Here is a 14,006-nt window from a genome sequence, read left to right on the forward strand (position 1 = left end):
CTATGCCCCACAAATAACCAAGAGATGCATTTTAAATAAAAGGACACATTCTACTCATGTAAAAACACGGTGATTCCCAGACCGTCCGCGGGCCGGATTTAGAAGGCGATTAGACCGGATCCAGCCCCCGGGCCTTAGTTTGCCTACCCATGACGTAAGATTAGTTTTGAGGATCTAATTTAAGATTTTGCAGTTAGAAAAAGTAAGAGAGCATTTTTCAAAAATAAATGAAAATAAACATTATTTTCCATCTTACTATAGGTTTTGTTTCATTTTGAAAAATAAACTTTTATTTTGGGATTTACTACTGTTTATATTTTGAATTAGATATATATATGGGGGCACCAAACTCTTTTCAGTGCCCAACCTTGCAGAAAATCAGTGTTTAAAATGAGCGAGTTAATGAATGAATGAATCAACAAATGAATTCATGAGCAAATCTCCCTTGCTCTGCTTGACTCTTTGCATGTGTTTCCACCCTAGTCGGCCATCTGTAAGCTGACCAAGCTCAAGAAACTCTACCTGAACTCCAACAAGCTGGATTTTGACGGCATTCCTTCGGGGATCGGGAAGCTGGTCTCCCTGGAGGAATTCATGGCTGCAAACAACAACTTGGAACTGATTCCAGAAAGCCTCTGCAGGTATGCCAAGCCCTCCTCCAAGTCGCCCTGAGGCACAGTATTTCCTCCCAGGGGACTAGCTGCATGATTGGCCGTGTACACAGACATGGTTTTATATGACTTTGGCCAATGTGCTTCCAGGCAGAGACGATTCCTGTAAATCAGCATTGTTCTGCGGCTACCTTGGAAACAATTACAGTCATGCCTTGTGTTACGTTTGCTTCATGTTGCGGCTTTTCAGGTTATGAACGTGGCAAACCCGGAAGTGTTTAATTCCGGGGTCACTGCACGCGCAGAAGCAATCTGCGCACTCTGCGCTTGTGCAGAAGCGCTCTATCGCACTTTGTGCATGTGCAGAAGCAGTGCTGTACTTACAGACTTTCCGGGGTGCGAACGGTGTTCATAGGTAGAGGTACCACTGTAATGTCCCTTTCAACCTACCTATGAACCCAAAGCTTGTAATTCATCAATTTTGGGGCAAGCCTGTAATATTTATTTTCCTTTATTCAATTTCTGTCGTGCAGCCTTCAACACATGCTTCTCTCAAGGAGCTGAGCAATAAAAGCGAAAGACCGCCACATTGGATCCCCCCCCCCCAGCAAATAACAGTTGATAAAATATAATAAATAGGAAGGGCAGTTTTGTCTGAGTCTCAGAGGCTTAAAAGGTTAAGCAGTTTTAAAGCCTGGAATGAGAGCCAGTGGTGGGGTAATGCTTACAGTGTTGGACCTCAGGCCTCAAAGACCAGGGTTGAAGTCGCTCCCTCGGTCATGATTCTTGCTGGGTGACGTTCGGCCAGTTAACACACACTCTCAGGGCCTAGCCTACCTCACAGGGTTGTTGTTAGTGGAGGGAAGGGTGGGAGAACAACATACACTGCCTTGAACTCCCCGGAGGGAAGATAGTTTAGGGTCAAGGCATCAAAGAGCTGACATGATTGGCCTTTATACAATTACGCATGGCATTGGAGAGTGGATGGAGAGACTTTTTCGCCCCCGTAACACTAGGGCTTGTGGATGTCCAATGGATGTCCATTCAGACCAGACCACAAAGCCCTCCTTCACATAGTGCAGAGTTAAACTATGGAACTCACTGCCACTGGAGGCGGTGACGGCCGCCGACGTGGATGGCTTTAAAAGAGGATTGGGCAAATTCATGGAGGAGAACGCTATCAGTGGCTACAAGCCTCAATGGCTAAGCTCTGCCTCCACAATTAAAGGCAGCAATGCTTCTGGTTGTCGGAAACCACACGAGGGTAGAGGCATCTCTTCCTCAAATCCTGCTTGCTTGGCCCCTGTGAGAACATGGTCCCATTGGCCTGACCTGACATGCTGCCCTTATGTTATTTGCCAGATGCCAGAATTATTGCCATGTTTGGTTTTGAGTAGGGCTCCCTCCTGGGCCTACTGGGGATTCGAACCCGGAACCGTCTGCATGCAAGGCCGATGCTCTGCCACTGAACTATGGCCCTTCTCCATATGACTTGACTGGTTCGAAGGGAGACAGTAAGCATCTCTTTTTCTCTCCACAGGTGTGTCAAGCTCAGGAAGTTGGTTTTGAACAAGAACCGCTTGGTCACTTTACCTGAGGCCGTGCACTTTCTGACAGACATTGAGGTGAGGCCAGGGGGGTCCTTGCTGACAGAAGGGCCTGGGAGTTGGGATGGGGGGCGTGTAAGAAAAGGGATCAACATCTTACCTGAAGGAGCGTCTCCAACCCCATCATTCAGCCCGGACACTGAGGTCCAGCACTGAGGGCCTTCTGGCAGTTCCCTCCCTGCGAGAAGTAAGGTTAAAGGAAAGCAGGCAGGGGGCCTTCTCGGTAGTGGCGCCTGCCCTGTGGAATGCCCTCCTGTCAGATGTCAAGGAGATAAACCACTATCTGACTTTTAGAAGACATCTGAAGGCAGCACTGTTTAGGGAAATTTTTAATAATCTGTTTGGAGCCGCCCAGAGTGGCTGGGAAACCCATCTAGATGGGTGGGGGTATATATATGTATATATATGTGTTTGTGTGTGTGTGTGTGTGTGTGTGTGTGTATATATGTGTGTGTGTATATGTGTGTGTGTGTGTATGTAGACAGTAGTACCTTGAGTTACATACGCTTCAGGTTACATATGCTTCAGGTTACAGACTCCGCTAACCCAGAAGTATTACCTGAGGTTAAGAACTTTGCTTCAGGATGAGAACAGAAATCATGCTCCGGCGGCGCGGCGGCAGCAGGAGGCCCCATTAGCTAAAGTGGTGCTTCAGGTTAAGAACAGTTTCAGGTTAAGAATGGACCTCTGAGATGAATTAAGTACTTAACCTCAGGTACCACTGTATATATAACAAATTATTATTATTATCATATTTCATGCTGTGGGACTCCACTTGGCCCCGATGGGCCAAAAGTGAGAAGCTAAAATCCTATATGAAGTTGATTTAACCCCTCACAGTTACAATTCCCAGTGGCTGATTAATGACTCTGAGATCTGTAGTTCTTCGAGGGGAATAGGGGTCAACTCTCAGCACCCTTAACGAATGTTTCCCAGAATCCTTTGGGGGAAGCCATGACTGTTCAAAGTGGGCCCTAGCAGGATGCGGATGAGCTCCTGTGTTTCTCGTTCCCGTAGCTGCCTTTGACTTGAATAGCCTTTCCCCCCCACTCTGTGAATCCATCGCCCCTTCCTGCCCTTCCTTCTTGCAGATCCTTGATGTCCGTGAGAACCCCAACCTGGTGATGCCCCCCAAGCCGGTGGACAGGACCTCTGAGTGGTACAACATCGACTTCTCCCTCCAGAACCAACTGCGACTGGCGGGGGCCTCCCCTGCCACCGTAGCAGCTGCCGGGGCAGGTGAGTTTGGTACTGCGGGTTATCCTGGCCTTGCGATTCCCCCCCCCCCCGCCTTCCTAGCAAATGATAAACTGCCTTGTTTGCTACCAGTGAATTGCGTCCAGTGTTAAAACCACACAGAGTATAGACCCGCTGAAATTAATAAGACCTGAGCAATTGACTGTAGGTCCGTTAATTTCAGCAGGCCTGTTACCAGTTGGGAGATTTTTTTAAAAAAAAATTGGCGGTTTGTGTTTGAAAGACTCAGAAGTTTTAAAATACACAGTCAACTCACAACTTCGGCACATTCAAGTTGGGCAAATTCAGCTTGACGTGCTTGTCAGAAAAAAGTGCCGAACTTTTTAAAAAAGGGGGGGAGTGTGGAGTCAGTCATCTCTCCCACCCACCATTGCACTCACCTGGGAGAGTGTTCAGAGGTGCAAAGTGTGTGTGTGTGTGTGTGTGTGTTTTGTTTTTATTAAAGTTTTCTTGGTTTACAAAGGTATGTGCAATGTCTCTTTTTTTCCAAGTTACATTTTCTGACCCCTGGAAAGCTTGAACACCTTTGGGGTTATTTGCAAAGAAGCCAAGGCAGACAGGGGGATCCATCCCGCTGTCTGTCTTGGCTTCCTCTTTAGCCACGCACAACTGGGAGAGGCTGTGTGCGGCTTCGTTTGTAGTCGTGTGTGTGTGTGTGTGTGTGTGTGTGTTTTGTTTTTATTAAAGTTTTCTTGGTTTACAAAGGTATGTGCAATGTCTCTTTTCTTCCAAGTTACATTTTCTACAGATCAGTTTCATTTGTTGAAACATTAGTGTTACATTAGGAGGAAAAGGGGGAAAGAGGTGGAGGGGGGATAGGTGAGTGGGAGTGGGGGTGGGGTCGGGTGGCAATGTTTCTATGTTACTTAATGCAGTGTTTCCCAACCTTGGGCCTCCAGCTGTTTTTGAACTACAATTCCCATCATCCCTGACCACTGGTCTTGCTAGCTAGGGATGATGGGAGTTGTAGGCCAAAAACATCTGGAGGCCCAAGGTTGGGAAACACTGACTTAATGTATGTGTGGGGTTTTGTGTCAGCGTCGCTTGTGCGGGTTCTCTTGACTGTTCGCTTGTGTTCCTTTGGTGGTGAGAGAGGTTGGGGTTGGCCTAGGGTGCGGTTGTTCATTTGTGGTTGGCTGTGGTGAACTTAGTTTTCGTGTGTGAGTGGGGTGGGTGGGTGTTTTTGAATCAGGTTAGCCATATTGATTCGTATTCTGTTGGTGGATTCTTGTCGTCTTGTTGGGCTGTGTATGTGATAATGGGGAGCCATACTGGGGTGAAGGCATCTTCTTCCATTTGCCCCCATGTCAGTTTCAGTTTATTGGTTAGTTTTTCTAATAAGGCTGTTTCCCATATTATTTGGTACTATTGGTCCATGATTACTCCTGACAAGTCTCTCCAGTGTCTGGCTATGTTTTTTCTGGCTGCTGAGAGTAGGTGGGTTATGAGCTCTTTGTGATGTGAGTGGGCATTATTGTCTTGGAATATGTTTAGTAGGGCCAGTTCTGGGCTGATCAGAGAAAAGTGTGTTTTGACTATACACGATTTTGGCTCTATGCACTAACCCCTATGTAAGTTGACCGTTGAATATCTATCCACACGTGCACTATCCAAACACTTGTTATTCAAAAATTCACTTATCCAAACATGAGAGATCAGTACCCAAACCTCATATGCTCCTCGGATTCAGAGATCCAAATAGCCAGACCTGTGTGCAGTACTGTAAAGAAATAAGCAGCCTTAAACAAGCTTTACTTTTTTGTGTCTTGTTGGTCTACTGGAAATCATGGGGGGAGATAGAGAGGGGAGAAAAGGGGGGCAGGTTGAATAAAGAAGAGAGCATCTTTTCCCTTCCTTGTTTGCCTTCTGCAGTGTTTCAGAGAATTCTCCCTGGTTTTTCCCCCATCATTTTGCGGCCAAAATTCTGCGATCAGGAACGCATTAGACATTTCCCCATAGGAATTAGTGGGAATCGTTGACTTGTTATGTGAACACTCACCTGATAAACCATCTCCTGAGAACACATTGTGTTCGGAGAGCAGAAACTGCGTGTATAAGCGATTCTTGTGGGAGCTTCAAAGCTATCTTCCATCTCCTAAAATTATTTGTTTCTCCCCACCCCTTTCTATTCCTAGGGAGCAGCCCAAAGGACCCCATGGCACGAAAGATGCGCTTGCGGAGACGCAAAGACTCGTCGCAGGATGATCAGGCAAAGCAGGTGCTGAAGGGGATGTCGGACGTGGCGCAAGAGAAGAACAAGAAGTTGGAGGTAGGAACACACACAGCGATGGAGAGTGACTCCAAGGTTGCAGCGCTTGGGACTCTTTAGCTTAGAGAAAAGGCAAGGAAGAGGCGTTTATAAAACTCTGCATGGCGTGGAGGAAGGAAATATTTTCTTCCTCTCTCTCTTAACGCAAGAGGTTTTGGGCGTCCAGTGAAGCTGAACGTTCGGAAATTCGGAACAGATAAAATAAAGAATTTCTGGGTTAATCTGGGGAACTCACTTCCACAAGAGGCTGTGATGGCCGTTTAAAGTTCAGCACGGGAAGATAAGGACAATAGAGATTTTAAGAAAGACTGGGGAACCATTCATGTCATATTTACAGAATCAATGTAAAGAAATGGACTCACTTGCAGGGTTTGATTTAAACCAAGCTTAGGCAAACTCAGCCCTCCAGATGATTTGAGACTACAGTTCCCATCATCCCTGACCACTGGTCCTGTTAGCTAGGGATGATGGGAGTTGTAGTCCCAAAACATCTGGAGGGCCGAGTTTGCCAATGCCTGGATTAAACACTTGCAATTAACAAAACAAATGTAGGAAATAGAATGTTGATGTTAAAATGAAAAGAGAAGAATTGTAACTTTTTTAAAAAAATAAAGAATAAGAAATAACAAATAAGCAGGAGGAGATAATACACCAACAAAACAGAAAAGGAAACTGAGGGAAGTCGTGGAGAGGAGGGGGAAATTGGGGGGTGGTATTTTTGTTATATGTTATGATACTTTGATGTTAAAAAATGTAAAATCTTAATAAAAACTATTTTAAAAAAAAAATAAGTTCAGCGCGGGATGGCAATATATTCTTTGTTCTTATCGCTGTTAGGATCCTTTACTAACTCTCTCTCTCCCTCTGTTTTCTTTCCGCGCTAGGAGAACGGAGACCCAAAGTACACGGATCTGAAAACCCGCCGCTGGGATCAGAGTTTGGAGAAGCCTCAGCTCAACTACTCTGAGTTCTTTACGGAGGACGTGGGGCAGCTCCCTGGCGTCACCGTCTGGCAGATCGAGAACTTTGTGCCCACAATGGTGGACGAGACCTTTCATGGGAAGTTCTACGAGGCCGACTGCTACATTGTCCTGAAGGTGAGGGGGGCAGACATCTTGTTTTTATCCTCACAACCACCCCTGCGAGCAGTGGCGTAGCGTGCGGGGTGTAGGGGGGGCCGGCCGCACCGGGCGCAACATCTGGGGAGGGGGCGCGCTCGCCGCCTCCAGAGTCGCCAAAGAGCCTGGGCGCAGGCTGTAGCAGAGCCCCATGTCTCGTGGAACCGACGAGCTGTGCACGCGTCCGGGCTGAAGGCGTCCGGCAGGCAGCGGCTCTCAGCGCTCACCGCGGTCCCCGCGCGTCAGGGCCACGGAGGGCGCGCCAAGCAGCCCCTCCTCACAGCCCCGCTGCCGCCGCCGCTGCTGCTGCAGCTGCTGGGCCATGTTGTATTTTCCTCGCCTCTCTGCCCTCCTCCTCCTCCGGGCAAGCGGCGTCGTTTGGGCGGCAGCGCCAGCGGCAACTCGCCTCAGATCACCTGACACGGACCCGCCACCGCCGCCGTGGCTACCTTACCGTAAATACCCCAGCCCAGGCAGCAGCAAGAAGAAGCTGGCAGCGGCGGCAGGTTAGGGGTTAGGGGCGCAAATTACTTGCCTTGCCCCGGGTGCTGACAACCCACGCTACGCCGCTGCCTGCGAGGTAGGAGACTTGCTTGTCCGTCGCTTCATGGGCCTCACTCACACCAAACTAGGATGTGCTAGGATGCCACCTTACCAGTATTATTTTATTTTATTTATTTTATTAAGTTTTGCAATTTTATATTTAACACAAAAAACATTATCACAAAAGGAATATATAAACCCCAGTCTTCCCCCACCACTCTCCCCTGACTTCCCCCAACTTCCTCTTCTGATTCTTTAAATATTTGCTTCTCCTATTTTGTTCTACCTTAATTTTATAATTAAATATTGTTATATTCTTATTATCTTTATAGCATACCATATATCCAAATTACATCTTACGTTTTGCTATTTGCCCAATTATTGCCTTTTAACGATTATACTCATTTTCTTAATTGTAAGTGTTTACTCAAACCCTGCTAGTGAGTCGCCTTCTTTACTTTTTTTTTTAAAAAAATCATTTTTGTTGATTTTCCAATAAAAACAGCCAATCAACATATCCAAATCATAATCCAATTAAAAATAATAAACTAAAAAAACAAACAAACGACCAATTATAGTCCAAATTGTAATTATTAATTTTTCTGGGCTCCCCATAGTCTGGACCTCTGAAGCATATCTCAAAATCTTCGTTCCTGCCTCTTCTCGTTTTCATATTTTCCGCCTGCTGATCTTAACACTTTGAAGTTCTCCGTCCCTGGCTATACAATTCTCAGTCATGTCAAAAATCTTAGATCCTTTCATCCACGAGTCGACTTTTTTACAGTGCTTCTGTGAATATATCATAAACGATTCCCATTCTTTTTTAAAGTCTCTGTTGTCTTTATTTCTGATTCTTCCAGTCAACTTCGCCATTTCAGCGTATTCCATCGGCTTTCCTTGCCATTATTCTTTTGTTACTATTATTATTACTATTATTATTACTAGATTTCTATGCTTCCCTCCATCCAAAGATCGCAGGGCGGTTTGCAATATGAAAACACAAAAATGTTTAACAAAGTAATAAACAATAACACCCCAACACAGTTTAAAAGGCTATAGATTGTTTAATTAGTGTGGGAGAAGAATATTTTTGCATGGCACCTCAAGATAAGTAATGAAGGGGCCAGCCGAACTCTCCCAGGGAAGAGCGTTCCACAAACGGGAAGCCACCACAGAAAAGGCCATTTCTCATGTTGCTGCCCTCCAGTCCTCAGAAGGACTGAAAGATGATCGCAAGGTCCAGGTCCGTTCATATGGGAAAGAGGCGAACCTTGAGGTATTGCAGTCCTGAGCCTTAAACTGTCACGGGTTCCCCTAAAGCTGGGAGCTGTAGTTTGCTAAGCGGGCTGAGAGTTGTTAAGGGGTGCCCTCATAATAGGAGTCTCAGCACACTTAACTACAGCTCCCAGAATTCACTGGGGGAAGCCATGGCTGTTTAAAGTGGCATTCTAGCATTTAAGCATGTATTGTGAAGGTGGCCATGATCTCCCAAGGATAAGGAACCTGTGACCCTTCAGATGTTGTCAGGACTAAATAATAATAATAATAATAATTTATTATTTCTACCCCGCCCATCTGGCTGGGCTTCCCCAGTGACTCTGGGCAGCTTCCAACCAAAGATTTAAAATACGTTAAAACATCAGTCATTAAAAACTTCCCTAAACAGGGCTGCCTTCAGATGTCTTCTAAAAGTCAGATAGTTGTTTATTTCCTTGACATCTGATGGGAGGGCGTTCCACAGGGCGGGCGCCACCACCGAGAAGGCCCTCTGCCTGGTTCCCTGTAAGCTCACTTCTCACAGTGATGGAACCGCCAGAAGGCCCTCGGAGCTGGACTTCAGGGTCCAGGTTGAACGATGGAGGTGGAGACGCTCCTTCAGGTATACTGGGCCGAGTTCAGCACCAACACTTTGAATTGTGCTCGGAAACATACAGCTCCCATAATCCCGTACCTTTGGCCTTGCTGGCTGGGGCTGGTGGGAGTTTGAGTCTGACAACATCTGGAGGTCCATGGATGCCCTGCCCTTGCCACAGGAGTAGACAAAAGTTGAACTGTGCCTGGTTTGATGCCACCATACGCAGGTCCCTAACCCAAAGCGACCTTGAGGGCAGGGAAGGTTTGTTTTTGAGCTTGCCTGTTGGTCCAGCTGCAAACATTTCTTCTCCCCAGACTTTCCTAGACGATAACGGCTCACTGAACTGGGAGATCTACTACTGGATTGGCCAGGAAGCCACGCTCGACAAGAAAGCCTGCTCTGCCATCCATGCGGTCAACCTGCGCAACTATCTGGGCGCTGAATGCCGCAGCATCCGGGAGGAGATGGGAGACGAGAGTGACGAGTTCAGCCAGGTAAGCTCCTTCCTCTCTGCAGGTTGCTGGCTATATCTATCTATCTATCTATCTATCTATCTATCTATCTCTATCTATCTATCTATCTATCTATCTATCTATCTATCTATCTATCTATCCCCTTTCAGCTTTTTTAAAAAAAACCTCTTTTTTTGCAATTGTTTTTATTGATTTTCATATACAGTGGTGCCCCGCAAGACGAATACCTCGCAAGACGGAAAACTCGCTAGACGAAAGAGTTTTCCATTTTGGAGGTGCTTCGCAAAACGAATTTCCTATGGGCTTGCTTCGCAAGACAAAAATGTCTTGCGAGTTCCTGTGGGTTTCCCCCCCCCCCTTTTTCTAAGCCGCTTATCAGCTGATCCGCTAAGCCGCTAATAGCACTAAGCCGCTAATGGGCTTGCTTCGCAAGACGAAAAAACCGCAAGACGAAGAGACTCGCGGAACGGATTCTTTTCGTCTTGCGAGGCACCACTGTATATTTATTCATTCTTACAATATGAGTAGCCTAAAACTCTCAGGATTTCACTTCCCTCTACCCTTCTTCTGGTTTTCTTGTTTCCACACTATAATATTTACACATTGATTTATATCAGCATACTGTTCATATCTATACATAGCTCTTTCTATTATCTCATATAGAACGCTCCAACAATTATACGTTGTAAGGTTTATCTCAAACCTGCCAGGGTTCTTATATGTAAACAGTGTTTCTCAAGGTAAGTTATAAATTTCTTCCAGTCTTTTTGGAATCTCTGGTTGTGCTGCTCACTTATTTGTCCAGTCAGCCGGGCTAATTCTGCGTACTCTACCATCTCTGTTTGCCATTCCTCAATACATAAAAATTCACAGCTGAGTCCTCAACTCTTTATTACGGTGCTTGGCTTTCTTCCAGTTGGGCTGTGTCTAAAATTTGCCATTTAGGTTTTCAAACCTTTTTTGTAAACTCAGTTTTAGAAACTGTACCTTTGAGTCCTCAGTCCTTTATTACTGCGCTTTGCTTCACCTAGGTCGAGCTAGGATTATAATACTTCAGAATTTTTGGGAGTTTTATCCCCTTTCTTTGAATTTGGTCATTTAAGGTTTATGATTTCTCTATTTCCTTCTGAGGAAACTGAATAGTTCAGTGAAACGAGGTTTGTAGCTGGCATCCCGTTAAGGCTTTGTTCAATTCTAGGTTTTTCTCATTTTTCCCTTAAACTTTTTGATCTTTATTATTTAGTTTATTTCTATAAGATAATATTTCTAGTTGATTACTTCTCGTTTCAGGGATTTTCATGGTATTTCATTTGTTTTGTGTAATTCCTCGATAGTCGGCAGATCTTGATGTTTCCATCCTTGAGCTGTCAAAACTCTGGCCGCCGTTATCGCATACAGAAATAGTTTTTTGTCTTCTTTTGGTATCTCATCCAAATGGAGGATGATGATTTTAAAAAAATAACTTTCATGGCTGTTGGCAGGTCTTTGATCACGAGATCTCCTACATTGAAGGTGGAACGGCCAGTGGCTTCTATACAGTGGAAGACGCACACTATGTCACCAGGTAAGAAATGATGATGTCAGGGAACTGCCATCGGAGCCAGAGGAGGAGGGAGGGCTCCAGAGGGATGCCAGAGAGCGTCCCAGGAGGGAGAGAAGCAGCCCATCTGCTGGGGAAGGAATTCAGCGTAGCACCAGTGGAGAAGGGGGGCAGATGGGGGAATCGGCGAGGGGGCTCCAGGACTCCTTGCCGGAGACCAGCAGGGAGAGCACGGGTCCTCCGCTGCCCACACCCTCCCTGCGCAGAAGACTTCCGCGCAGGGGGAGTAGGAGGAGACTAGGCGTCAAAGAACTTCTTTGCTGGAAGAAGTTCAAGAAACGCCCACTGACAGATTCTGCCAGCGATTGAGACAGCCACGGATGGGTGGCTGTCCGGACAGAAAGGGTTCACCCAGGTAACCCAGCCAGGTGTGGCGACGACTTACGCACGAGCAACCCCTAGAACCATTACAGATGATAATGTCCCCTTTTGAGACCTGGTACTTCTTCTCTTTTTAATATTTCTATCCAGGGCACAATACCCAAATCTCGTTTTGCTTTTGTGTGAGGAGAGGGTGCTTCTGAGCCCATACAGAGTCCTTTTTCTGCTAGCCCTAGAGTATTTGGGATTACTGGGTGCAACTTTCAGGTCAAAGGTGTTGCGTTCTGAAGGCAAAGGAAAGGACTGGACCTTGATTAATAAAATAGACGCAAGGCTTGGCCAGCAAGACTCTGGGAGGAAGTTCGAATCTCACCACCCCCTGACCCAGGTCGTTTTATTCACAAAAGAACTTTTTACACAGTATTTGTAAGAACTAATCAGATTTCCTCTGAGCATTTCAAAAAACCCCACGTGGGGATAAAACCGGATCAGAGGAAGCCTCTTAACTACATGCATGAATACATGTTTTAGGATAAATAAAACAGGAATCAAGGAGGAATGCATTTAGCAAACCCCGGAAGGTCATAAACAGGCAGTAAACAGGAAAGAGAAAGATAGGCATTTACCACTTCTATGTGAACTTTCCTCCTGGCCTAAAGATTAACAAAAGCGACATCAAAGCTTCCTCCTGTCTTTATGGCCCAGGATGCCTGGTCTGTGTAAAATGCTCTATACCTGACTGTCAGGCAGAGAAAAAATGGCAGAGGTGCAGAGGCTTGTGGGATTGAATCAGAACTCATGTCAAATGACCCAGGCCCAGTCAAAGCAATGCTTTCATCGCTGACACAATGGCTTGCTTCATTTTTCATAATTCCTCATAGCAATCCCACCTGACCACCACAAAAGGTTGTCTCTTCTGAGTGGGCCTCAGTCTGCTGCCTCTTCAAAGACTCACTTGTAATTTAGCGGATCCAGATTTATTTTATTTTTTTTTTTTTGGAAGATGCTCTTATGACTCCTGGCTCTTCTCCTTGTTCCCCTCTGTTTCTGAATTGCGGGGGACTAACACTACTAAATTTCTAATTTTTCATTTGATTATTCTGCCTAGAGGCAGATGGAAGAGGACATCTTGGCCATAGCAATAATTTTGGATTGGGGTTGATTCAGCAGTACGAAAAACTGATTTGGTCAGAGAACAGGAGATTGTCAGGAATGTCTCAAGTTCTGACAGCAGGTTAATAAATAATGTGGGATGCAGGAAAGATTTGTGACTTTAAGATTGTTTTGAATTTGGGGGAAACTGTTTAGCTTGCAATTCCCCTTGGTGGGGCAGTGCCCTGATAGATCAGTCTTCTCTGCCTAGATCTTTCTAGTGTAAAAATTATATAACAGAGGCCTCCAAACCGCCAAGTTTTTTTGCCCCAGAGCAGCCTCTCTTTATCTAGTGTCAATCCATTTCCTCCTCCGTGCTGGCCGTTTTCAATGACCTCTTATTTTAAGGAAGATGGGGAAATCTTCATGAATTGCAAAACTTCCAAGACCTTTGGCCAACAGACCCATTGGTGGATTTCAGTTTCCCCCTGTCATCTAACATTTTCGCCCCCCAATTTCAATGTAGGCTTTACCGCGTTTATGGAAAGAAGAACATAAAGTTGGAGCCGGTACCTCTGAAGGCAGCCTCTTTGGACCCTCGGTAAATATTTAGGGCGATTCTCTTTTGGAAACGGGATCCTCTAGAATCAGCAATTTTGGGGGAAACTAATCCCTAAAATATTGTGTATGGCTGAGTTGGCATTCTAGGTCATCTGTCTCATAGGAAGTCCTCAATCAATTCATTACATTGGTGGAGCTATACTTGCAAAGGCATCCTTGCATTGGGCTAAGGAGTTATTTTTTTCTAAGGTCCACCAAGAATTTCTTTTAAAGAACGAGAAAACTTTAACTCCACGTTAGTGTTTGCTATCCATATTTGAGGGAGTAAACCATAATATTAAATGCAAGGAATTGGTTTGTTCTTTATTGATTGTCGCGCAGCAATCTGGAGTTCAGAGATGGAAATCCTTGGAAAATTTAGACAATCCCAGCTTGGCATTTGGGATGTTAGGACTGTTTCACTCTCAGATGGGGAAATGGCACAATATAGCCGGCTCCTGCAAGGAAAAGAAGGTCCACAGACCTTTTATGCCACCTGGGATGATTTTATTTCATACACGCCTTTCCATGGAGGCGCAGATTGCAGCTATAACAAAGGCGGCATTTTTTCATCTCCGCCAAGCTAAGCAGTTGGCTCCTCACCTCTCTCGCCCTGACATAGCCACTGTGATCCACGCGACAGTCACCTCTAGACTTGAT

General features: G+C 45.7%; 1 protein-coding gene across 1 annotated transcript in view; it reads left to right on the forward strand.

The window, feature by feature from the left end:
- FLII (FLII actin remodeling protein) overlaps positions 1-14,006 on the forward strand; it is a 55,048-nt gene that overhangs the window by 19,001 nt on the left and 22,041 nt on the right. The window contains exons 9-16 of the mRNA XM_081839560.1: positions 484-641; positions 2,152-2,236; positions 3,310-3,457; positions 5,611-5,744; positions 6,629-6,841; positions 9,575-9,754; positions 11,215-11,297; positions 13,273-13,347. Of these exons, the coding sequence (XP_081695686.1) occupies positions 484-641; positions 2,152-2,236; positions 3,310-3,457; positions 5,611-5,744; positions 6,629-6,841; positions 9,575-9,754; positions 11,215-11,297; positions 13,273-13,347 (1,076 nt within the window). The remainder of the gene's footprint in view (positions 1-483; positions 642-2,151; positions 2,237-3,309; positions 3,458-5,610; positions 5,745-6,628; positions 6,842-9,574; positions 9,755-11,214; positions 11,298-13,272; positions 13,348-14,006) is intronic.

Source organism: Podarcis erhardii (genome assembly GCF_964252035.2).
Source record: "Podarcis erhardii genome assembly, chromosome: 14".
Classification (NCBI taxonomy): Eukaryota; Metazoa; Chordata; class Lepidosauria; order Squamata; family Lacertidae; genus Podarcis; species Podarcis erhardii.